Genomic DNA, 26,132 nt, shown 5'->3' with positions numbered 1-26,132 from the left:
ATGCCTTTATGTGCTTCTCCCTCAGAGTTCCTTCTGAAACTCTTGCTATGAACATTTGACAAGTGAAATAATACTGAGCAAACTCTTCATGAACCAAGCCTGAGTGAAGGATAGTGTATGAGTGCCTTTCTATGAGTAGTATAAAGTGAAACATTTTTGTCTGTCTTCAGTAAATAGCATGTATATAAATGTATATCATATTTGACAAATTAATGTGTGTATTGCACAATGAGAATATTCCATTAGTAAGTAATCTGTTGTGGTGTTTTTTTTTTTTCTGTAGAACATGCTTATTTCTAATTACCTTTGAAAAGAAACCACAGAACAAAAAAACAGTGTTCTGTTTCTGTATGGCAAGAAATTATTATGTTTCTTTGAGGTCCTCTCTGAAATAAATACAGAATATTGTTGTTGTCTTTAGGATTTGTGAAACAGCTTCCTTTTTAACCATACATTTTTATTCTTTGTTAGGACTGTGACTCTAGACCATGCAACAGACAGTGCAAAAGTAATTGGGAAAGAAACTCTCAACATGTTTCATACAATGAAACTGAACATATCAGATATGCGAGGGGTAAGTTAATGGGAAAACTGAATTTTTTTTCTCTTTATCAACCTCCTTTGTTGTTTTTCATAAATTTTCACTTCTCCGGAGTAGACAATAACCAGACTTAAGCAAAAGTATAAATAATACAAAGCTTATGTAAATTAGGCTATGCAATTACATTACGTTTTGTATGTCTGCCTTTGAAAAACATGGTTACAAAGCCATAAATGTAAAAAATATATATATATATATGTATTGTGATATGGATTAATCCACAACTTAAAACAGCCTGAGGTAACAAAGTTAGACTGTATCTTCTACAGTTCTATTAGCATGTGTAAATTTTATTTTGTCTTACAGTTTTCTTTAAAATTTGCAGTTATTAATTAACCAATACAAATACTGCTTGTAATGCTAACTAAAGATACAGATCAGAGGAGTGTTTGCTCTAGACTGCAAGTCTGAGAGCCAGGAAGCTTACCAACTCACAGTTTGGCCTTTGTTTGAAGGTCAATTGATGACTCTTTTGAATCATGGTTTATTTTAGAATACTCTTACTCCTCTCAGTGGTTTTGTCATAGCAGTGTGAACCTACAAGGATACTCTTCGGGCATCAGCCGTTTTTTACACAGAGGCTTTCTAAAACTAACCTGCATTTATTGGTCGTCTGGATGTAGAAGCAGGGATTCACAATGTTGCCTTGCAAAGTCCGCTCCATGGCTTGGGTTTCTTTTTGAGTTGAGGAAATATTTACCATCCTCTCCCTGTCTTTTTCTGGTTTCTTGTCCGTCTGTCTCCTTTGCTGTCTTTTTTCTTAATAATCATGTAGCATTAGCAGTAAACTTGCACAATGTACAAGTGCATTCTTAGTTGGATAGAGTTTCTGAACCCCGGTTCATTGGTATTTAAAAGTAAATGAAAAGTGAGGTTGTCTTCAAAATGAGGAACACCTCATCTGATAAAGATTACTTTCACCGAAGTACTTCCATCCGTTCAGACTTTGTGAGAACCATGTCTAGAAGTGAAACAATACTGTTTTTTCTTATTTGTAGACTGAGGTGATGGATTTAGTATAGATTGTCCTCAGGAAGAATGTTCCTTTCTTGTACGGGTAGCCAGATTTAGTACTAATCACTTGTTTGACAGTACTTCTAGATTTTTTTGGTGTCTAAGAAATTTCATAATAAGCATGTTGTTTCATGAACCTGTTGACAGCGGTTTTTCCATATCAGAGAGTTAAGATGGTATTATCTTTGTAATTTCTTAGTTGTTAGATTGTGGTGGATAATCCTAACATTTCGTTGGGATGTTTTTATAGGCTATTTATGTGTATTTCAACATACTTTTATTCATTCTCTCCTCCACTCACAATAGGCAGCCAATTTGAGAAAAGGCAATGCTATTATGAAAGCATTAGGGATCTAAAAAATAAATTAATTTAAACTTCATAAAATTAATGTATTCATGTTTTGATTTAGGTTGGAATTCAGGTACAGCAGTTAGTTCCCATCAGTAAAACCACTTCAGCTCACTCAGCAGTACAATCTGGACATTTACCTGGTGGATCGCATTCAGTTATTGATCTTTTTCACGTTCAGAAAACAAAAAAGTGCTCAGAAGAAGAACATAAGGAAGGTCAGTAAGCTTTGTAATTGGCATGTGTGATGATGGTCAGTTCTGAAGGGCTCCAATATAGATTACCTTTTGGAATACTTATTCAAAATTCAAATTATTTGAATTATTTAACATAAACTATTTGAGAGCGTATTTTGCTCCTGCAAAGGAAAATGCTACAAATGAAACTTTGTATAGGATTATTCCAATCTTTTTAAAAAGAAGTTAATAGTAACAAAGGATATTTTAAAAAAGGAAGTAGTATAATTGTGCAGTATGTTATATAAACTATTTGACAAAGAAAACTGGAAATTAGCTTCACTGTATTTTGAAATGTCAGAGTATTTTCAACTATTAGATCATTATTCTTTATTTTGTTTTCGTATGTACAGTATTTGTGGCTGCTATGGACCTTGAAATATCTTCCGATTCAAGAACTTGCACTTTTCTTCCATCTCGTGGTGCCCATCTCACATCTGGTCTCAATTGTAACGTTAACAACACTGAGGCTGCTGTCAAATGGAATGGTGTGCATTCTCCTATCAGCGTAAAATCCAGGCTTAATTTGAGTATTGAGGTGCCATCTGCTTCCCAGGTAAAACCTGAGAATATAAAACTATCTCCAATATCTTGTAAAAACTTGGGATTGTCTTATTTGGATAGAGCAAAAAAAATTCCATTACACTTTTTTACAGTGCACAGTAAGAAAGTGTTATTGATGCAGAACTATTTTGCCTTAATAAAAGGATTTTTAAAAAGCAGTCATTTATAGACTAACTCAAAAAATATTCTGTTTATTCAAAGGAAAGCAATTTAATTTTCTGGTATCTGTTTCCCTTCCTATCACTTGCCAAAGGATTGGAATGGAGCAGGAATAGAAAAGATGCTGAGGGTGCAATATTAGAGCAACATTACCTTCCACCTTTCACAACCAAAGCCCAGAGCCTAATTATAAAAAAACATTAAATATACTTTAGGAAAACTTCCATCAGAAACATTAAATATATCCTATAGTTCATGTTCAGTATTTATCTGATTATGATATGACACAGATTTGTAAATTTCTTATGTTAGCTCATAAAAATTATTTCTGATTAGCTTAATCACTGAGTGGCTCAGGAAGAATTTTGACAAGTACTTTGTGTCATTTTCATGAAGACAGAACTTTTAAATGTTTTCCGTCCCTCTTTATGGCAGCAATATTGTTTGCCACAGATGCCAATAAATGATAATAAGGTAGTCTTCTCCGCATAATTTCTTAAAGCCATGTATTCTGTATCAGTCTTTAAATTACACTATAAATCTGTCTGCAAATTTTAGTCAGTGAGAAGCAACTGAACAGCAACTAGTCTGACGCTACCTCACATACTTTTACAGTGGCTGTTGTCTAAGCTTCTGCCTACAAGAATGTCGAACTTCTATTTAGATTTAATTATTCATCTTCCTGTGTTTTTTCAAATTTTCTTCAAATAGAATTGAAGATAAGATGCACACTTAACATTTGAACAGGACATCACCTTTTAGATGAGAGGAGGACAATCTTTATTTAAATAAAATATTTCTGCAAGGCTTTGGGGGTCTTTTTGTGTGTTTTAACAAGAGCCTCCTTATTTCTACTCCACATGTTATTCAAGCAGACATCTGTTACAGGGATCTGCTATGAATAAGCTGAACTGAATTCTGTAGGTTTCTTAGCTAAAAGCAGATTTACATACTTTTCTGTAGAAATGTGTACTTCAATTTCTGTATTTTAAATCTTCAAAACCATTTGCTGATGTTCTGTTAGCTGCTTTTCCAAATATTTAGACATTTTTAAAACCCAGTTATGCTTTTGGCAGAAAACTGTTTTTTCCATAATGCAACACCCAAGCTAGTTTAAAAGCAACTTGACTGAACAATGTGAAGCTCCATATATGCAGATTCTCCAATAGGAGAATCATGTATGAACAAGCAAAAAGTGCACTAGTTGTTCAGTAGTGTTCCTGAAGCTTTGGTAGCCTAATAGTACAATACACTCATCTTTCCTTCTGCTATATAACCGTATTATAATATGGTACATAATATGGAGTTTGGTACAGGGAAGGAGTGATGAGAGTTAGTCCCATACTGCTTTTTGTGTACTGTGTGCTAGGAAAGCAACAGCAAGATATTTTACACCCAGGATTTCCAGAAAATGTTCGTGGAGTTATATATGTAGCAAATTTAGTATGAGGGAACACAAATAGAATGTACAGTGAATAACTGAAGAGATTAATAGTACAGACAGCTTTCATCAAAACCTCTCAGTTACTATAAGCCAAGTATCTTTTTATAGATATTTGTAGTTTTTCTCTGTAAATACAGAATCTGGTCATAAACTCCAAATTTTCTTCTTAAAGGTAAAAAATAAAGTTTTCTAACACTGCAATGGAGTCTCATTTAGCAGAACTTACAGGCAAGCATTGGCATTTATCTACATAGTTTTACTTCTGAGAAAAATGATGCTGTAAAGCTGCTTGTCAGTTGTATTCATTCTGTCACTTGTGCAGCTGTCATTGTATGCTGCAGCTTCTGGGTTTTGAGGGGTCATTTCATTTGTTTCAAGGTGATAATTGATGGTAAGTACCAATTATGGCAAGCAAAAATTTGAATCTACAGCTTACTTCATTATGAAAATCTACGACAAGAATCTGACAGTATGCAAACATATGTAATGTTATTAAAGTAAATTAGTAACGTGTATCCTAGAACTATATAAAGAAATTAATTGCTTACTGCTTTCTACCAGACACCAATTTAGCATTCATATCAACATGTTGCCCGTATAATTTCAACTCAAAATTTGGGTTTTCTTATCACTAGGTAGTTGTAGAGGAAATCTCATATATGATTTGTGAGAGCACTGAACATTGTGAAAAGATAAAACTGAGAATTCATATTTACAGAACTACTTAGTCTTAAATGATATTTTTACATTTCACTGCTGCAGAATGTAATTGTCAGGTTCCTAAGTATGTTTGCATTCACATTTGTTTGTTTGAATTTTTTTTCTAAAATTCAAGGGCTGTAAAACTAATTTTTGAGGAAAATTAACTCTGTTGTCTATTCCTCAGAATAATGTAAAAGTTTTTATATATTTGTAGCTAGATAAGTCTGTGCTAGAAGCTCTGCCGCCTGATCTCCGAGAACAAGTAGAGCAAATATACACCATTCAGCAAGGAGAGAACTATGGAGAGAGCAAAAAAGAGCCAATAAATGGATGTAACACTGCGCTTCTGTCACAACCGGTTGGAACAGTGCTTTTACAAATACCAGAGCTCCAAGAACCAAATACCAATACAGGAATTAATGTGATAGCCTTGCCAGCTTTCTCACAGGTAGGATGATTACAGGGTATCAATAAACATCAACTTGCCACCTGTAGGAAGAGCTAACAGCCTTTTCTTGAGATGGTATTACTAGAATCTGTGACTTAGCAAAATTATTTATGTCCTTTAATAAGTTAAAAATCTCTGCTTCTAAATGTAACTTAATCTATCACGAACATAGCATTATAGTTTTTATTAAACATTTATAGTCATCGGTATGCCTATTTTTCTTGTTGTTGTTTAGCATAAGACATCCTCATTTACACTTTGCTTTGCAATCCAGTGTGTAAATAGCCCTTTTTTTCTGCATTGCAGCTGAGTTACACTGCACTGTAAGTCTGAAGCAGTCCTAAAATCTGCTTAGCTAGTCACAGGAGACTCACTCTGTTTAAGTGGATGTTTTGATGGTGTAAAGCCAGCCCCTACTAGCTTCTGTAGGTGTGATTGTTTATATCACATTCTTTGGAGAAAGGCAAGCATGGCTGAAGATTGTTTATTTCTCCATAATTCTAAAATGATCTCATATACAACATGTCCAAGACAAGGAAAGGGCAGCATTGTTTCTTAAAACGGGGGCCTGAAGGGGAAGCAGGTAGCAATAATTAAGCTTCTAATGATATTCCACCCTTCAATCCAAGATGGTGCTGAACAAACATAGGGTAAAAATAAAAAAAAAAATTGAAGATTGGGATACCCAGAGATATCATATTTTGCATATGCATCATGTAAAATAGAGCACTAATTTTATTTTTCTGTTTGCTGTGCCAGTACTCCATTGCTATTCTCAAACAAAGTGATATCACCTGATTGGATTTATAGAGGGATGTTTGTTGCTGTTTCTAAGGCATAATGCTGCCTAGCTGACAAAATCCAGAGAAAATTAGATAGAAATTCCTGTCCTGTTTTCAGCAAACAGTAGTTAATGCATAATTGTTATTTAGAAGATGTGTAGTCTATTCTACTACTATTAATTTCTTCACCTTGATTCAAGTTCATTGGTTCAAAAACAGTCCTGTCAGTGTTTATTCCTGAACTGCAAAGTTGGGTTTCCCCTATGGAGATACTGTACAAATAGTATATGAACTCTCCATACCCCAGCTGTTTTAAATTAAGTAGTTACATTCATTCATAGGCAAGAGTTTATCTTGGATGTGTGGGTTAAATTATGCTGTGCTTTAAAGTACACCCATCCACTCTTGTTCTACCACTCAGTACTCTTTTTCAGGGTAAATCTTAACTGCATGTGACTTTCTATAAAAATTACATTTAGTGTGCGTTTATGCTTTACCTGTCTTTTAATTAGGTAGTTGAGAATTGATTGTTGTTTTTGTTTAACAGCATTACTTCTTGAAATTGTCCCCCTGGTCTGGCAGGGGGATTGGACTAGGTGATCTTTCGAGGTCCCTTCCAATCCCTAACATTGTGATTCTTAGAAAAATGTATTTTACACCCTCACATGCACTATTTTGCCTGTTTCCATCTCCTAATGCATTTTGTGATTCTCTTACTTGATCCAAAAATGTCAGCTTAGTAGAGCAGCTGTTTTGTTTGAAGATGTAATTCAAGAAGAATTGGCTACTTCCTATTTCTTTTTTGGAGGTATCCGTACTATCTTAGTATGCTTGTGTTCCAAATTTTCTCCTGAAAAACCATTCAGCTTTCTTTGTTGGTGAATAGAGAACTAAGATTTAAACCTTCTATCTTCTGAGTTAGGTCCATGTTTAACATGTAGAATAATATGGTTGTGAATAGCTTCCTTAGGCTTCGAGAAAAAAAAAAAAAGCTAAAACTGGTTAACTAACATGGGAAGATTTTTTCTGTGTTAAAACCAAATGTGAACTTAATTAAAAAATATCATCTTTTTTCTAAATATAGTTTGACGCTTTTTTTAATCATCAAAGCATGTGTGGGAGTGTACATTGTATGAGTGCACACAAACACTTAAGATTACTTTCTTTCAAATGATGCAGTGAACTAAGTAGTAATAGGTTTCAGGTATAGAAATATTGCAAGCCACTCCAAATGGAGTACTTTAGCTACATCAAGTCAGCAAATGTAAATGATGCTCTGCCATCTTTTTATAGCTTAATTAGGTTTGGTTTTCACCCCTTCATTCTTTTTTGTCTGAACGGTATTTTTATGACCCAGTGCCAAGTTAATTGGCTGATAGTGATTTATGCATTAGAAAACATGTGGAAAATATCCTTTGCAGGGAAAAGTTCTCCCATAAAAACAATCCAGATAGGTTGCCCTCATTTCCATCAGCTGCTGAAGTAATCTTAACGTTTACAAGAACTGTATGTCTCTGTAGCAGCTGATTCCTGTAAAAGCATAGGATGCAAGAGGTAAAGATTACAGATGTTTAGAAATTAATGACATTTGTAGTAGTGGGGTCAGTTACGGGTGGCAAATTTGCACTTTGTCCTTGCATTGTCTGCACATTTATTTCTAAGGAAATGTATACAGCACATCATAAATACTAATGGCTATATGCAGAGATAATACATGAATTTATGAAATCAAGGTTCTTCATAATGTGAATGTGATACAGCTGTGTGAAAGCTATGTTAGGACACTGGCTGTACAGCAAATTACCCAAAACTCCAATTAATTAGTGTAGAATTCAAATTAACTTGACTGATAGCTCTTCCAACTGAATTTTTACATGTTACACTTTCAGAGGGCAGTGATAGGGGGAATAATAAAAAACACATCCATTTCCGTGTACCGCATTATTTCTGCATGAATTATTAAGTGGTGTACTCAAAAAACAGTGTAAATTCAAGGCCTCCCAAATTCCTGACCCTTGAATGCTTAATCAGAGAACACTGACCTTTTAAAAATTATTTTATTAAATAAAATTTATATTTAAAAAATAACTTAAGTCTCTGGACTTAATTGGCTGCATTCTGCTACAATGCTTTGTTCTGCGCAGCCTATGCAATAATTGAGGTCAGAGCTGTTCTCATTTCCTCCTTTAATTAGTGCATATTTTGTGTGGTGAAAAATTTGTGTTGGTACATGGAGTTCCAAAAATGGAAAAAGTGTTCTGCTAAATTGATGAGTTTTATCTGTGGGAGCATGTTCATGTTTATTACTTATATAATTTAGGCATCATATGTGTGAATGGCACAGCCTTACCTTCCTGATAGACATATTTTGGTTTTAAAAAAAGAATCTCTATTGAAAACAAAAGGTAGCTTTTAATATGTATGCATACTGACGTATAATAAATATAGTATCTCAGATTTTGGTAGAAATTGTATTGAGCCCTTAGAATAATAATAGTAGTGTGGTGGTTTAACTGCAGCTGGCAACCACGCACCACACAGCCGCTCACTCAACCCTGTCATCCCAGTGGGAGAGGAGAAAGAATAAAATAAAACTTGTGGGTTGAGATGAAGACAGTTTCATAGGACAGCAAAGGAACAGAGAAGAATGAGAATAATATACAAAACAAGCAATGTGCAATGCCTACCACCCACTGACTGATGGCCAGCCCATTCCCGAGCAGCAGTCACCCCAGCCAGCTTCCTCCAACTTTATATACTGAGCATGATGTCATATAGTGTGGAATATCCCTTTGGTCAGTTGGGGTCAGCTGTCCGGCCTGTGTCCTCTCCCAGCCTCCTTGCTGGCAGGCCAGTATGAAAAGCTGAAAAGTCTTTGACTGCTCAGCAACAACTAAAATATCCCTGTATTATCAACATTATTCTGAATCAAAAACGTGACACTATACCAGCTACTAGGAGAAAATTAACTCTATCCCCGCCAAAACCAGGGCAAGTAGTTTTGAATGAATTTTTTCTTGGTTTTGTGCACATCTCCAAATTTCACCGCTGAAATGAAGGGCACTCTCCCGCTAGGCAGATTTAATCCTCTAAATGATAGGTTTGCTTTTTTGAATTAGATTTTTCAGATTCTGAGTTGAAAACACTGTACAATAATCTTGAGAAACTCAGAACACAGTGTCATTAATTTGCTACTTGAGAGACACAGTGAGGGAAGATAACCAGTAATACATGAAATTTTATTTTGTCCATGAGTGTGTATGGCAATTGGCAACAAATTATTTCCTGTATGGAACTCAAACCCCTAGGACAGTGGGAGGGACTGTTTTTATCAGTCGAACAAGGGGTGTGCGACTGTGGGAGAAATGAAACCCTTTTGTGCGAATTCTAGATATGAGGTAGCTGGATTTGTGTTTCCTGTGCTTAAAGAAGCGAGATTATTTCCAAGGATATTTTGTTAGAGGAGTGTAGCAGCTTCCAGGAGATAGAAATATCAAAAGAAAAAGAGGAACAAAAGTGTGATTGTCACAATGTTTGAGTTTGGAAATTTGAAGGGAGTATTCTCTGAGTTAGGCTTAATTGTGCTGTTAATATAGCTGTACTGTGTATCAGTAGGTGAATAAAGATAGTGTATTAGGCCTATAAATAGTTTTTTATAAGATAATAAAGGTAGAGTAATGTTAAAAGGAAATTTTTATGGTTTTTACAAGCTAAAGTACATGACGAATATATACAATGTATTTTGCAGTGCTTCAGTTATGTGTCATTTTTGCTTGACATAAATTGTAAATACCTTTCTCATGTGAGTGGCCTATAGGAGAGCAAGCAGTGTCGCTCACTGGTTAACTAATCAAATGAATCTTTCGTTACTGTTCAGGTGGACCCTGAGGTTTTTGCTGCACTACCTGCTGAGTTGCAAGCAGAGCTGAAAGATGCATATGATCAAAGGCAAAAGCAATCAGAGCAGCAACCTTCTAACGCTTTTGGTGAGTATATATAGTTGTACAATAGTTTTGTATAAAAGTTGTTGACTAGTTAAAGGGATTTATGCAACCCTAAATAACTAACTGGAAAATATAACTAAAGCTTCTATGGAGGTGCTGTGTTGAAGAGGATTTTTTTGCATTTATTTTCCACAGACTCTCAGTTACAACCAGCTGTGGCTTCATTTTGCGAACAGTTGCTTAGCTTTACTTAAATGGGTAATTATTTCAATTCACTGGGACTGGGGCACTAAACTTACCCATGTCCATATGTTTGCAGAGTAGAATCTGAACTTGGTATGTCTTGTGATTTAAAGTATCGCATCTTCATTCTCCTGGTTCCATGAAACCCATAGCACTGGTATGGGTTTCAGTCAACTAGAGATACAATATAGCTTACCATATGTCTGATAGTCAGGTGGTTTTACTCTGAGCCAATCACCCAGGTCTCCTTTTTATAAAAATCAGTAGGAAGAAGAAAGGTTAGTTCCCTGTGAATGTGCTTTCTCATAAAATAGGTGGGAAATTTCTTTGGGTTCATTGCCAGTTAAATACTGTATTGTTACAGTCAAACCTTGATTTCATAGTCAGTAGACTAATACAGATACATTAGTATGATGGAATTAGAGCCATTTCCATGGTAAACCATAATTAAAGCAGTTTGGGGGGCTTTTTGCTGCTGGTTTTGATGATAACCACTGGTGAGATGTCTTAGCTAGTGGGGGCCTAGGTGGGACAGTGTTCTGACTAAGGTGAAGCGATTTGTCCAGTAAACTGGAGATTTCACCAGCTGCTCACATTCAAGCACTAAAATGCTTGATATGCAAAGGCTTATGAGTAGCTTAGTATCCTCTGAGTGTGCTCATGTCTAGCAGTGCTTTTCAAATACTTAAAACATTGCCTAAATCTGAAATGGCATGTGAGCGTTAAAGTTGCTTGATCTAGGTTGTGTTCTTCCAATTGATCCATAGATTTTTATGGAGGATAGCATCCCCCTTTCAGTGGAAAAGTATTTAATTTTAAATGTATCAACCACTGGCTATTCCCATGTTTTTCAGTGTCAAAAAATCCTTTACTACACCTGAAGAATGCAACAGTGAAAAATAAGAAAAAAATCAGGAAAAAAAATCCAGTCAGTCCTGTAAAAAAGATTCAGAGTCCTTTGAAAAACAAACTCATTGGTAGCCCTGCAAAAAACATGCCAGCTACATCTGGAAGCCCACAGAAGCTCATAGATGGTTTCTTGAAACAAGAAGGAACAGCTGCTCAGGTAATTTTAACACTAACAGCTTTCAGTAAAGCTATGTCCATTTCTTTAGACTTGGTCCATGTGCAGCTTATTTTCTTTACTGGATTCTTTACTAGACTCTTATCTATGTATGTGTACAGCGTTACCATGTTTGTTAGACTGAGTGTTATCAATTTTTACATTTGGAACAGCCAGAAGCAGTTCCATCAACTTCAGATTCTTCAGGCCCATCAGCTCTGCAGCTGGAACAGCCTGGTTCATTTAGGCCTCAAGCACCCAACCTAGCTGGAGCTGTCGAATTCAATGATGTAAAAACCTTGTTGAAAGAATGGATTACAACTATTTCAGGTATGGGATGTCATGCTCGTCGCGATCTTGCATACATCACAAGGAAAACTATTGTTTTAGTAGGCTTTTTGTACTTTATTCCTTCTTTACACGGGTTATTTTTCATAATAATCTTGAAGTCTGACTGCCTTGCAATCTTGGAGTAACTTGATTCTTCCTGCTCAGTTGTTATTCTGTATTTGTGCCAGCTGCTATTTCTTGCTTAACGTCATTAAAATCTGCCTACTCTGTCTTCAGCCCATTTGTCAGGCCCTTGTCTTATGCCTTGACGTTACTTGTGTGGGAGGTTTTCCTTATTTTGTTCAACACATTACAACCACTAGGGTGAAAGCTCTTAAAAGGGAATTCCACATTTTTGAAGATGCCATTTTAGAGGTGAAGGAATAGGAGGTTTTTTTTCAAATTCACTGTTGGAAAGAATTCTAGGTTTAAGTGGAAAAGTGTAACACCCTTGTCAAATTGTCATTTGAATTTTAACTTTATGTCAAACAATTAGCAACTTCTTAATATCTTGGGAAATCTGGCCTGTAAGATCCTTTGTGTCCTGGACATTACTGTTCTCCTAAGAGTTTCAAAACAGCCATTCCATTCTAAATCCTGGTTCCTTTTCCCTTAGGTTAATATTAGCTTGGCTGTCATTTGTTCTTACTGAAGAAAAAAAAAAGGGGGGGGGGGTCCACGAGACAGATATTTTGGGACCTTGCAGTCCTTTTATGTATACGACTTCTGATATTGATGTAACAAGGTGGATGGATGATGGCAGGGCGGTGGATGTGGTCTACCTTGACTTCAGTAAAGCCTTTGACACAGTCTCCCACAGCATCCTCACAGCTAAGTTGAGGAGGTGTGGTCTAGACAACAGAGTAGTGAGGTGGGTTGCAAACTGGCTTAGGGAGAGAAGCCAGAGAGTGGTAGTCAATGGTGTGGAGTCTAGTTGGAGGCCAGTATCTAGTGGAGTGCCTCAGGGGTCAGTACTGGGGCCAGTATTATTCAATATATTCATTACCGATTTAGACGAGGGAATAGAGTGTACTATCAGCAAGTTTGCTGATGACACTAAGCTGGGAGGAGTGGCTGACACGCCAGAAGGCTGTGCTGCCATCCAGCGGGACCTGGACAGGCTGGAGAGTTGGATGGGGAATAACCTAATGAAATTTAACAAGGGCAAGTGTAGAGTCCTGCATCTGGGCAGGAACAACCCCAGGTTCCAGTATAGGTTGAGAAATTACATATTAGAGAGCAGCGTAGGGGAAAGGGACCTGGGGGTCCTGGTGGACGACAGGATGACCATGAGCCAGCACTGTGCCCTTGTGGCCAGGAAGGCCAGTGGCATCCTGGGATGTATTAGAAGGGGGGTGGTTAGTAGATCGAGAGGTCCTCCTTCCCCTCTACTCCGCCCTGGTGAGACCACATCTGGAATATTGTGTCCAGTTCTGGGCCCCTCAGTTCAAGAAGGACAGGGAACTGCTGGAGAGGGTCCAGCATAGGGCAACAAAGATGATTAAGGGAGTGGAGCACCTCCCTTATGAAGAAAGGCTGAGGGAGCTGGGTCTCTCTAGTTTGGAGGAGACTGAGGGATGACCTTATTAATGTTTATAAATATATAAAGGGTGAGTGCCACGAGGATGGAGCCAGGCTCTTCTCGGTGGCAAACAATGATAGGACAAGGGGTAATGGGATCAAGCTGGAACACAAGAGGTTCCACTTAAGTTTGAGAAAAAACTTCTCCATGAGGGTGACAGAGCACTGGAACAGGCTGCCCAGGGAGGCTGTGGAGTCTCCTTCTCTGGAGACATTCAAAACCCGCCTGGACATGTTCCTGTGCGACCTCACCTAGGCGTTCCTGCTCCAGCAGGGGGATTGGACTAGGTGATCTTTTGAGGTCCCTTCCAATCCCAAACATACTGTGATACTGTGTGATGGGAGGTATGGGAATACAGCAATTGTCAGATCAGCCCCTGGTGCACTAATACTGCAGAATTCCTTTCCTATTACATTCCAATTATTCTATGATTATATTCTAAGTATACTTAGAGAAAACTTTTCTCTCTTTTTTTAATCATTACAGATCCTATGGAAGAAGACATTCTACAGGTTGTGAAGTATTGTACTGATCTAATAGAAGAAAAGGATTTGGAAAAGTTAGATCTGGTTGTTAAGTACATGAAAAGGTAGCTTATTTGCTTGTACTTGTGACATTTAGACTGATTTTGTTAGTACTTATGCACTAAACGGTTCAATGTGAGGCCACAAGCTTATTAGATATTCCATTGATGAGTATAGATATTTTTTCAAAAAAAAAAAACGGGATTAAAAAAAAAGAGGTTGGGCAGATAAGATAGGTAATTTGTGAAAAATTAATAGTAGCATTTAATAGTATTTGCTACAAAGTCTTTCATTTCCAGATGAAGAATATAGTTTTTGTCATCATTGTCACTTTTCTTCATCCTGTTTTCATTAATTTTTCATGTCACCTTAGATCTTTTGTTTGTTTCATCTGATTTCAGTTCTCCTGTATCCACGCCCTGTCTCACCTCTCCAACCAATTAAATCAATTTTTATTACGTAGTTATTATGCTGCTCTTACTCTTCCCAGGAGCCAGGAGGCCCAAGTTCCATTTATAAATTGCTTACTAACTGATAGTTAACTATGGAGCTCAGCTTTCTGTGTCTTAGATCTATAAAGTATTTATTTCACAGAATTAATCAACACCCAAAAGACTATGGCAGTGTAAAATCTTTGCTATGCTTTTGCATTATGGGATGTCTTTACACCTCAGAAAATGCAAAACATGCAGTGCAGTGAACTGTTTTGGAGTATGCTGTGAATTCTTTAAAAACTTGTTCGGAAAGCAGCATCTTGTCCCATTCCTGGTCCCTGTATGTGAGATCTGCACTGGTGGCAGCATGTCTCCCCAAAGCCTGGCAACAAATGTGGGACAAGGAATCAGGAGCTGGATGATAGGCAGTTGTCTATATGGCACTGATGTTAGGTCTTCCAGAGTTGTAGGTGGAGGAAGCCTCTGCTCTCCTCTAATAGTGATCTGGAAGGGGGTTGTGAAAGTACAGAGCTGCTTCTGTTTTCCTTGGGCATGTCCTCAGTTTGCTTCTGGTAGCTGCTGAATGGTAGAGGTAGCTCATACCTCTTTGTGGGCCTCCATGATTTAGTTCAATTTTTAGCAATAAACACAATAGAGCACCCCCAAAACCTCTTAATTGTCTTAATCACCTTGGCATTCGTTGAAAGAAAAAAGTAGCAGGTATGTCTTGGGGTGAAGAAGGAAATATCAGGAACCAGAAGTTGGCCATTTCTGGGTCTTCAGTATGGAGTTGGTAGAAGGTCACCAAAGTGGTCACACCTCTGCAAAAAGCTGATGCTTACAAATTAGTGTGACACCATTCACATTAGAAATTTCACCACCAAATGGCAAAGGAATCTGTGGCATTAATAAGATTTAGTATATCTGAGGAGAGAGGGCTTAACCAAGATAAAATCAAAATGCCATTCATCATGAACTGTTGTCATCTTGTTTTCCAGTATAAAGACCAAAAGTTATTGTAAAAAGAACTGGTTCTGTAACAGTAATTTTCTTCCTCTTCTTCCTTTTTTTGCCCTTCAGGTTAATGCAGTCATCTGTGGAATCAGTCTGGAATATGGCATTTGACTTCATTCTTGACAATGTTCAGGTAGTTTTACAACAAACTTATGGAAGCACATTAAAAGTTATCTGAACTTGTAGTAAAGAGCTTGATGAGAGCCTGGAGCTCTCTGCTAGCTGTGCCATAAGTGCTTGTGAGGTATTTGCAAAGTGCATGATAGTAATGCCCTGAGTTTTTATAATTTCAAATTTCTTTTTAAACAACAAAGTGTTTTGTACATTTCTTTTCAGAAAGTGCCAAATTTGTCAGTATTGCATGTAAATAATTGTGTTAAAATTCTTTTATTGTAGTATAGAATCTATTTACAAAATGTTTGTTTATAAAGTTTTATGGATTTTTACAGTGAAGTGTTTACAGTTGTTTAATAAAGAACTGTATGTATATTTTTGTACTGATTCTATTTTGTGATGCTTCAGTTTCAATGTAGCTAGCCCCTCTTATTACAGCCACAGCTGTGATTCATTTCAAAGTTTTACATCACGACACTGCCTCAACTTGCATAGGAGACTGCTGTACACACACCTGGCTGCTTTTTGTTTCTTCTCGACTGACTTACTACAGATTGTAGGCCAAGGGATGACTGTTAGCTCGTTTTCTGTTTCATTCTTTGAAGATAGGAAGTGGTGTGGCCCAGCCACTCCCAAAGCACACACGGTGTTAGCTGAAGGGTCATTGCTCTCTGAGCTCCCTGTACTGTCACCTCTAGAGATATGAGCTGGTGGAGGAAAACAAATGGAGAGATTTAAACAGCTACCCAAAGGCAGCACTGTAGAGAAGCTAGGGAGTAGCTAAGGTGAAGCACTGCTTAAGCCTGTGTCAGTCCTCTGTATTACTGCTACTTAAGAGTGGAAAGTGGCTCTATCCTGAAATACCGTAGTTCCCCTCAGCCTGTGATGCGCATTTCCTTTATGCATGGTAACAAAACAGGTTGTGGTGACTAGCAGAATTCTGTCAAATGTGGGTATATACCTGAAGGAAAAAGCCCAGTTTGTGTTGTGGTAGGGAGGGGTATGCTTATAGTTCTACAGTTTGTGTTCTGGGCAAGTTTGACTTTTCCAGATGTACACCAGCCCTATATAGTAATATTTGATGCAATATATCAAAGCAAGGCTGTTCAGGTGCCTTGAAAGAATGAAGATCACTTGTAGAAAGCCCGGGTGATAAGAAAAATCTTTTTTGATTGCTGAAAAAAATGACTGGGGGGAAAGGGAAATCAGAAGGACCCCACAAAATCCTGGATGGGTGTGAACCCACTTGACTGTAGGAAGCTGGACTACAACCTGGAGCTAGCCCTGGAGCATGATTTGCAGTGCTGGTTTAGCCAGAAGCATAACAGCTTAGCAGCAGAACAGCTTGAGCAGGGATGGCTCTGTAGCACAGGTCCCAGCAGGCACAGCTATTTCTAGTTTTGGGCTTTTCTTGTAACAGACACTAGGAGAGATACCAGCTTGGCAGCCTTCTACAACAAGGTGATGATGGATGAGAGGAGAGCAGTAGATGGACTCTTTAATAAGGGTTTTTGTAATACCTTCTGTAACATCCTCAGACAAGCTGATGATATAAGGGCGAGAGACAGGGCTGTGGCTTGAAAAGTGCCTGTCAGAGGCCAGTCCCAAGCGGTCTAACCCCACAGCCAGTAACAGGTCCAGTCCTGTTTAACATCTTAATTAATGACAACTGCAAAAGGTCCCTTCCAGCCTCAGCCAGTCAAGAGTGCTTTTTCCAAGAGTGCTTGTGTGTTGGTATAGCTGCATCCATTCATAGATGTATGTCTGCAGAAAGAGAGAGCTTGTCTGATATAAGTTGTCCAGGTTTCCACTAGTTTCTAGTTTGGGGCTTTTAGAGCCCCTTGAGTTGCTGCTTTTAAAGGTGCTTTTTCTTTTTTCTCTTATTGAAGCAGACTGGCATGCTAACCACTCACAGAGAGGATGACACCAAGCTGGGAGGAGTGGCTGACACGCCGGAGGGCTGTGCTGCCATCCAGCGGGACCTGGACAGGCTGGAGAGTTGGGCGGGGAATCATCTAATGAAATTTAACAAGGGCAAGTGTAGAGTCCTGCATCTGGGCAGGAACAACCCCAGGTTCCAGTATAGGTTGGGAGATTACATATTAGAGAGCAGTGTAGGGGAAAGGGACCTGGGGGTCCTGGTGGACAACAGGATGACCATGAGCCAGCACTGTGCCCTTGTGGCCAGGAAGGCCAATGGCATCCTGGGGTGTATTAGAAGGGGGGTGGTTAGTAGATCGAGAGAGGTCCTCCTTCCCCTCTACTCCACCCTGGTGAGACCACATCTGGAATATTGTGTCCAGTTCTGGGCCCCTCAGTTCAAGAAGGACAGGGAACTGCTGGAGAGGGTCCAGCGTAGGGCAACGAAGATGATTAAGGGAGTGGAGCACCTCCCTTATGAAGAAAGGCTGAGGGAGCTGGGTCTCTTTAGTTTGGAGAAGAGGAGACTAAGGGGGGACCTTATTGTTTATAAATATATAAAGGGTGAGTGCCATGGGGATGGAGCCAGGCTCTTCTCGGTGGCAAACAATGATAGGACAAGGGGTAATGGGATCAAGCTGGAACACAAGAGGTTCCACTTAAGTTTGAGAAAAAACTTCTTCTCAGTGAGGGTGACAGAGCACTGGAACAGGCTGCCCAGGGAAGTGGTGGAGTCTCCTTCTCTGGAGACATTCAAAACCCGCCTGGACATGTTCCTGTGCGACCTCACCTAGGCGTTCCTGCTCCAACAGGGGGATTGGACTAGGTGATCTTTTGAGGTCCCTTCCAATCCCAAACATACTGTGATAATGTGTAATGGAGTTGCTGAAATTCAAGCAAGTATTTTACCAGTTACAGTTCAGGTACACAGCACTGGTTTTCCAGGTGTTGCTCAAGCCACACTTTAAAGTAGCATCTTAAAAAAGAAAAAAGGACTCACATTCCTTAACTGATGTGATGTGTAATTATATTTTCATTTTCCCTTAGTGATCTCTGCTTTGAGCCCTTCAATATTACATTCAGTCATCTGCTTCCTTAAAGCCGTTTAGTGAAGGTATATTTTTAAGTTCCACAACAGTGACTTGCAACAAATACCACAATCCTTTTTCCTCCCAGAGATTTTTGCCTGTGGGAAGCACACACTTCCACACTTCAAGGAAATACATAAATAAATAATACATCAAGACCACAATGACATCTGTGTTCTTAAGAACTTCTTTTATTAGTGTACTTTCCATGATTGCATAGTTTGCAAAAGAAAATTGTAACAATTAAATGCGGTCTCTTCACTGTGATCATTCTATTCTAAACCACCAACACACCCAGCGCTGTGAATTTGCACCACATGCCAACCATACCATCAAAAAGGACCTTTTCTGTAAGTTTGAAGTCTACCACACCAAAAAAAAAAGAAAATCCGGTAAGTTAAATTCCATTGCCAAAGGAGGTAAGTTATTAAATTGGCCTTTGTAATGGAGTCTGTACAATCCCAATTATAAAATTCAGATTTTTCCAACAAGAAAAAAAAAATCTAGGTGACAAATCTGATAAAACTCCTTATTGCAAGTTAAATTCCTGTAAATATTTTAAATGCTAAAAATCTCAGCTATGTGAAAGACCATTATCAATTTTGTTTCAGCTTGTGCTTTTGACAAGTGTGTGTTTAGCTCTTCTCAACATGAGCTATAGGTTATCAGGAAACTACCTGGTGGAAGAGGTGTCAAACTGTCACCCTAAGCAGGGAGCCACAGGGGAAGGAAGGGTAGGAAAATGCTGTGATTACAGACTGACTTCTGGCCAAACACACCATTAACCCAGCACCTCTTAAACTGGTTCAGTCCCATCACATCAGATGACTCAGCAGCTCTGATGCAGCTTCCAAAGTCACCACTCACTTGCAGACAACCGTTTTGCAGGTGCTTACCAGGACTCCGAGCAGCAGCTGGAGAAGAGATGCCACCTCTAAGCTCCTCTCAGCAGAGCCCTTCTGGGAACCGTGATTTGCTAAACCCCTGGCCTGCAACTCTGGCGCTTCAGGAACATGGTGAGAGACATGAACCACCAGTATCACCATCACCATGTGCGGTGCACGCTCAGCCAGGCGAAACCAGAGGAAGAAAGGCCGTTGCTGGAACATGCCTCTGTTACTTGGCCACACAGAGACAAAGCTCCCTCTGGCATCTCCATGTCTGGCACAGCCCAAAAAGTGAAAATTACATTTATTGAAGCAAACTGTAAAACAAATGGGCTACTCTGTCCATCTCCTTTATTTGTGGCTCTGCGTTATAATGATTACAGGTTGACTTTCATGAACTGTACAAGCAGTAAAAGGCGGCCAACTATGCTTTACATCATTGTTTCACACAAAGCAAATACAGAAATGTCCAATTGCCTAATTTCCTATTTAAAAAAATTTTCTATAGGCACAAAGCAGGAGAATGTTGGAAAAGAGTTGAGGGAAGAGGTATGCATAAATAAAGAAGTACTTCTTACATCAAAAATGTCCCAAGAATCACAAAGTCTGCAGAAGCTTGGTTAATCAAATACTGCAGTACTGATCTCATCAGTATAAAAGTGAAAGAGCTTTAGTTCTGTAATAAAAATTCAATTTATTTTATTTTGGAGAAAGGGAGGGAAAGAGGGTGGAAGGTGTAAGAGAAGGAAGGGCAAACTTTAAAACAGCAGCCAGTATTAGGAAGGGCAGTAGGAGAGGTGAACAGGCACATTGGAACCATGGGAACATGTAAATTGACCACTGTCAAACCAGTGTAAATTTCTTGGTTTCTCATGGAAAACATTTTATCCACATATTTTCCTCCCAAACACATATCCAACACTGTCTTCAATATATGACTTTGTTGGTAACTTTTAGAACAGGAATAGCATGTTTATTCCTGCCTCCCCATTGCTGTAAAAAGTTATCTAGATGATTTCAAACACTTTCTTCAGCTCTACTATAAGCTGCCAGTCAGACTTCTGCATTTCGTCCCTGAACCAGTCCTTCAGAGCATCGATGGACTGACGGCTGATCTGTAATACACAAGACAAAACTGTCAGAAACATGAATGTGTGTTAATAATGGCAGCTTTTAGTGTGTTGAAAGTGATTCAACTGATGAAAAGCTCCTTCCAATCCCAGTTCTGCTACCAGTCTGCTGCATGACCCATCCCATTCATTTCCCTCCTTCTCACATCCCTCACTTGATCTTCAGAGACCACCACAGCACTGACCATCTCACAGCCTGTGCAGTAAGGCAAGAACCTGCAGCTGGGAAGATCCGCCGCTTCCCCCAGTGCCCACCACACCAGCACCACCTCCCAGTCCCTGTCACAGCCCCTGGTGGGTACAAGCCCACAGCATGTGTGTGGCAGGGGGTGTTCTCCCACATGAGAACTAAAGCAGGTAGGGATGTGAAGATCAGCGGCTTTGCCTCTGACAGCAAAAAACTGAGTGAGGGATCATCTCCTCATCCAAGTGCAATGTTCCAGAACTGGAGCAACTACAGTACTGCTATTCATTGCACAATTTCAAAACTAGGCAAACACAACCATGGTGTAATGCTGCCAGGGTTGCTGTGCTGCTCTGAGCACCAGCTACATACACCAGTATGCAAATAGCTCATTTACCATTTTACCCTCTCAGGTGTAGTAACCTGCAAGGTAGTTGTAGCTGTAGCAGCGTATCATTCCCTTGGCCCTCTGGGGGGGCACTACTACAAACCTCAGAACAAGGCTACAGCAAACCTCAGATGAATGATGCCACCTATGAGCCATTTCAAGTGTCTGTTTGTCCCTGATAGAAGGTTCCTAGTGTATGTTTTACAGGCTTCATGCAACATGTCCATTTCAAGCAAGCTAACACCATGTCATAAGCCCTCTCCAAAAACACAGATTGCTTTTTACCTTACTGACGAGGATATCTGTTGCTTCAAAGTGTCGTCCATACATTTTAGGTGATTCACCAGGAATAGGTTCTATTTTAACACATACTTCTTGGCCTTTTTTTGCAACCTCCACTGGTTTATGGTTTATTTCAATACTTGTAACTATTCCAATATCAACAAACTGCAATACAATGAAGAAGCTGTAAGACAGGTCCACAAAACCTCTGCACACACACTTCTCTAAATTCTTGTTTATATTTACAGACTCACTCATACTCTAGGTGACCCTGCTTTAGCAGGTGGGTTGGACTAGATGATCTCCAGAGGTCCCTTCCAACCCCAACCATTCTGTGATTCTGTGATATGATGTACAGCACTACCAGAGCAGCCACCTCAGAGCTGGCAAAGCCAGACACACTGAATATGTACTGAAAAGAGCAGCGACATCAAACCACCTATAGTTCCATCTGGGATATCAGTTTGGTCTTTTAAAATGTCAGGAGTTGACTTCCCCCCTTATTAGCTACCAGTAATGACAATTTGCTCGTTACTTTATATTGCAATACAGAAATCGCAGCAGGGGAGAGAAGGAGGGAGGGTGACTGGCAAACACCCTCCAGCCACACTTCCTGGCAGGGCCCTGAAGCAGCCCAGAGGCTGTACCCCACTACAGGACCCAGCTCTTCCAGCAGAGAACAGCAAGAAAGAGACTTGATCTGAAAGCCTGAATCTCATCTCCTACCAGAACCCTGGGGAAAGGCACACCAGCATTCCTCATGCATCATCCCAGGAGCCACCAGGCAGATCCAACATCCACTGAAGAGGCGGTTACTTACGTTTTTGCTCGGTACACACATGGGCGTCCCCTGCTTCACCTGGCCAGCCTCCACCACTACACCCATCACTATTGGGTCACGGGAGTTGAAAATGAACTGAGGGAGTATTTTCATCTTGCAAGGAAACACTGCTATATGCCTGGAAGATGACAAAGAAAAGGCATTTTGAAATAGATGCTAGAACAGTGTACACAACATCAACAGTTCTGCCTTCTCCCACACTTCTTGGGCTTTTATTCTAGGAGCATCTCTTGGGGAGAAATCAAGTACAAAAAATTTTTTTCCAATCTTGCTAATTCTAATCAATACTTGATCTTCAAGACCTATAGGGAACAATAATCAAAAATGGCTGGCATGGATTTTATTTGGACTGATGTGGGCAGTCAACTAAGACCAAAACCAAAGGAATAGTAATTTTACAGTGTAATTAGCATCTCAGAAGAGCATAAGAATAGAGATATTATGCCTCAACCTATCACCAGGGCTCCAAGAACTCAAGATTTTTGTTTGTAAAGTGAACAAATATGTTTAAATGCTGAGCTACACAAATCAGGATCAATATATGGAATTAAATACATTTTCATTTATTTTGACCATGCTTACTTTGCTGAGGACCACCCAGTGTCACAGATTCCAAAAATTAATATTGGGCCCCTACAAATTCTTAAGTGATTGCATATTCATGTTACTGCAGTCAGAATTAAGCCCTGTACACTGGAACTGCACAAAATGAAACAATACAAATCCCTTTAGTTTTGTTTTCTTAACTCTGCAAGACTAACCCATCTATCACAAACTAGGAACAGAACCCAAGTACACAAAGCAAACCTGAAGAACACTCCACCATTACATGATAGTTTTAGCTAAACCTTGTAACTGCTTCACAGCTCTCATCCTACTAAGCCTAATCCCACAAGTAAACAATTAGACTGGAGCACTGAATTCTTGAAAACCATCAATATATTGTCCTGTCCTCTTCCTTGTTCCTTCCCACCAGAACTACACACTCTATAATAATATAGAAACAAGAAGTTAAATGCAATTTCGTTTATAACAAAATAATTGAGACACTGTTATTTGGGAAGCACCCAGAATAGGATTGTCCTTACTTACTTGAATTCCTCTTGTTTCTGTTTTTTGTAGTCTTGTCTATATTTTGTGAAGGCATCAAATAAGTGATAAATTATTTCAGCACTAAAAATTCGAACTCCTAAACTATCAGCCATTTCCTGTGCATCACGTTCGATCCTCACATCAAATGCCAGAATGACTGCGTATCTGTAAGTAAAAATAAGTCAGAGTTTACTAGGCAGATCATTGAACCAGAGCTGAGGAGGCGGCCTTGCTGAAACACCACCGTGCATTTATTGACATGGTAAGCAAAGAAGTGACTTACTGTGGGTCGTGCTCCAACATAACTGATGCCTTCATAACATCTTTTTTATGGACAGGACCTATATTAATTCCTGAATACTGTTGAAGAAAGCCACACAGATCAGTCACTAATCTTTCTGAGTCAAAACGGAACAGTTACTAGCTAAAAGTACAGTTACTAGCTAAACAGTTACTAGCACAGAAGTACTTACTGGCACTTCCGATGTTTTAAGAAATTCAAGTAATGCTTCTAAAGAGCCTAAAGTAGAAGCCTGAACATAAACACCTTTCTCTTCTAATTTGATTGCATTCAATGTTTGCTTCAGTTCATGTATTAGTTCATCCTTTAGGAAACAAAAAGGAGAAAAAAAAACAAGTTTTAGTTAGTCCTATTGCCATTTATGCCTCAGGGTAGAAAGCCTTTCTGTTCATGAGCTACTGAAAGTATGTGACAGCCATACTGACAGGTACTGACTGACAGACTTGCAGTACAGGTCACACACAGCCCTGTGACACACTGCTGCTTGTTTCTGGCATTAGAAAAGTCTCAACTGAACTAGACTTGAGGATTTTGCAAGAAGGTGATCATGTAACACAAAGGAGATGCCCATCTTGGGAGTCAGCAGCATTTCTCTGCAGACTACGCATCGCTCTCCCCAGCACTGCACGTTTCTGCTGGTGAGACTGAGTGAGCGCACCCCCCATGGTGTGCGGCAGTAACTTTGATTGCCTGAGGATCAGCGATAAAAGCTGACGCTCCTAAAACCTGAGCTGGCCAGGATTCTGAACACTCTTCGTGCCCAGGTACAGAACAGAAGATGCAGGAGCAGCAAGGCCATTTTGCTGCTTTCAGAGAAGCTTTGCAATTATGATAGTTTGAAGAACTCCACTAGCAGATGTTTGCCTGATATAATGTAATTGAAATATATGCAAAAATTACTGCAAATACCAAATCAGTAACTAACATATAGTCAAACTATGCTATGATACCTGTTTTCAAACCTTATTCTGGCACCAGAGACACCCCAGCAAAATACTGGGGGAAAAGCTAAAGGTCAGGATAGTGAAAACATCACAACGCTTCTGTTTCACATGGACACACAGCATGTTATTGTAACAGTTTTTAAAAGACAAGCAAGTTACTTGCATACTGAGCTCTCAACATGTGAATTTGAATGAGCTTCATCACCAGAGAGCTCAGTTAACTCCAAGTTCAAGTGTCTCACTTCCACATTGGCCATCTCACCTTGAGGACTGGGATTTCATCCTCTTTATAAGCTACAAGCAACGGCAAACCAGCCAGCGTCTTTTCCAAGTCTTTCCCAAGAATCTTCACACCTTGAGCAGCAACAACTTCTTTGTGCTTTTCGTACTGGTTCTGAAAAGGAAAATACACACTAGCGAAGAGTTCATGCAGATGCTACACAGCAACACACAGCACCTGAAGAACCTGACACTCGCAAGCACAGCAGAGAACACAACTGAAATCTAGCAGCTCCCATCTTTGGTGATTTTCTTTACTTTGCATTCCTGGTGTGCATGTTTCAGTCTGCAAGTTCCTCTCTCATCAGATACCTGCCCTCTACCGCACCTCATGAGGCAGGCAGGGCAAGCAGAATTGTCTAAAAACAGAGGAGAAGGCCAAAAAGGAATACACATAATAGAAAAGAGCAAGCAGTGATAGGAACCTGCTCGCTGAAAAAATTAAAAAAAAAAAAAAATCAGCCCCATAGAGAAGTAGAAGATGCTGACAGCTCAACTAAAGCTGAGCTGACACAGCCCAAGGCTCCGAGCAGGAAGAGCTGTCTCATCCCCGCACCGGGGCCTCCTGTTCAGCCTCCTCATGTATGGAGTTCCATGCTCCATTTCCCAAGTGCTCCTCCCCACCCAGGGGAACCTCAAAGATCTCTCCCCACACAGGGCATGGCTCTAAGAGATCACAGAAGCAGTTATTTCTGAAGAGCTTTAAATCAACTGTAGAGGGATTTTTCTGGTTTGTTTCTTCATTTGTTTTGTTTAGGAAATGTTTCATCCTTCTCTTGAAACTGCAAGGCAGCTTCCTGCCTCAGTAAGCACTTTGTTCCTGCAAGCCTCTATTCTTTAGCCCCCTCCATCCCAAAACTTCGGTCTTATTGCAAGGATGACAATTCCCCAGGGACTAGCTGAACTGAAATGTATCCTCACTGTCTGCTTCAAAACATCCAGCTCTTCTAGACCCACTTCCCCAGCTAAAGGTTCCCAAATCCAACATCCTCCTTGGTGCTGCTACCCTATATTCCATCTTCCACCAAAGTGCAGAAATTCATCTGAAAATCTTGTTGACGGGAACCTGTGATCTGTTACATTGCTATTCAGTCCCACAAAAAAATGTCACAGTCTCAGATGAGTATCACATACCAGTTTATCTTCTGCTTTGAATAAAGGCAAGCAAATAGATGGAAATGCTTTCAATTCATTTCTTGTGGTACCATACTATGCTCAACAGCATCCCATAAAGCAGAGAACATAACCT

At 39.4% G+C, this 26,132-nt stretch overlaps 2 protein-coding genes across 7 annotated transcripts in view; one reads left to right on the top strand and one right to left on the bottom strand.

Moving 5' to 3' along the window:
• The window catches only part of REV1 (REV1 DNA directed polymerase), a 61,159-nt gene extending 45,239 nt beyond the window's left edge, over window positions 1–15,920 (top strand). For all 6 annotated transcript variants that reach the window (XM_082075921.1, XM_082075919.1, XM_082075920.1 and 3 more), the window contains 9 exons: window positions 472–574; window positions 2,026–2,182; window positions 2,554–2,756; window positions 5,284–5,517; window positions 10,177–10,285; window positions 11,341–11,552; window positions 11,723–11,879; window positions 13,948–14,050; window positions 15,500–15,920. In XM_082075921.1, the coding sequence (XP_081932047.1) occupies window positions 472–574; window positions 2,026–2,182; window positions 2,554–2,756; window positions 5,284–5,517; window positions 10,177–10,285; window positions 11,341–11,552; window positions 11,723–11,879; window positions 13,948–14,050; window positions 15,500–15,611 (1,390 nt within the window). In that variant the 3' untranslated portion in view covers window positions 15,612–15,920. The remainder of the gene's footprint in view (window positions 1–471; window positions 575–2,025; window positions 2,183–2,553; window positions 2,757–5,283; window positions 5,518–10,176; window positions 10,286–11,340; window positions 11,553–11,722; window positions 11,880–13,947; window positions 14,051–15,499) is intronic.
• Window positions 15,921–18,726: 2,806 nt separating this feature from the next.
• The window catches only part of EIF5B (eukaryotic translation initiation factor 5B), a 37,766-nt gene continuing 30,360 nt past the window's right edge, over window positions 18,727–26,132 (bottom strand). The window contains exons 18-24 of the mRNA XM_082075840.1: window positions 24,867–24,998; window positions 23,833–23,964; window positions 23,643–23,719; window positions 23,360–23,524; window positions 22,247–22,385; window positions 21,430–21,591; window positions 18,727–20,557 (exon numbers count right to left, since the gene is read on the bottom strand). Of these exons, the coding sequence (XP_081931966.1) occupies window positions 20,450–20,557; window positions 21,430–21,591; window positions 22,247–22,385; window positions 23,360–23,524; window positions 23,643–23,719; window positions 23,833–23,964; window positions 24,867–24,998 (915 nt within the window). The 3' untranslated portion in view covers window positions 18,727–20,449. The remainder of the gene's footprint in view (window positions 20,558–21,429; window positions 21,592–22,246; window positions 22,386–23,359; window positions 23,525–23,642; window positions 23,720–23,832; window positions 23,965–24,866; window positions 24,999–26,132) is intronic.

The sequence above is a fragment of the Streptopelia decaocto genome, assembly GCF_964273445.1.
Source record: "Streptopelia decaocto genome assembly, chromosome: 1".
Taxonomy (NCBI): domain Eukaryota; kingdom Metazoa; phylum Chordata; class Aves; order Columbiformes; family Columbidae; genus Streptopelia; species Streptopelia decaocto.
Note: the sequence above shows the minus strand (reverse complement) of the source record. Positions and strands in the feature narration are given on the sequence as shown.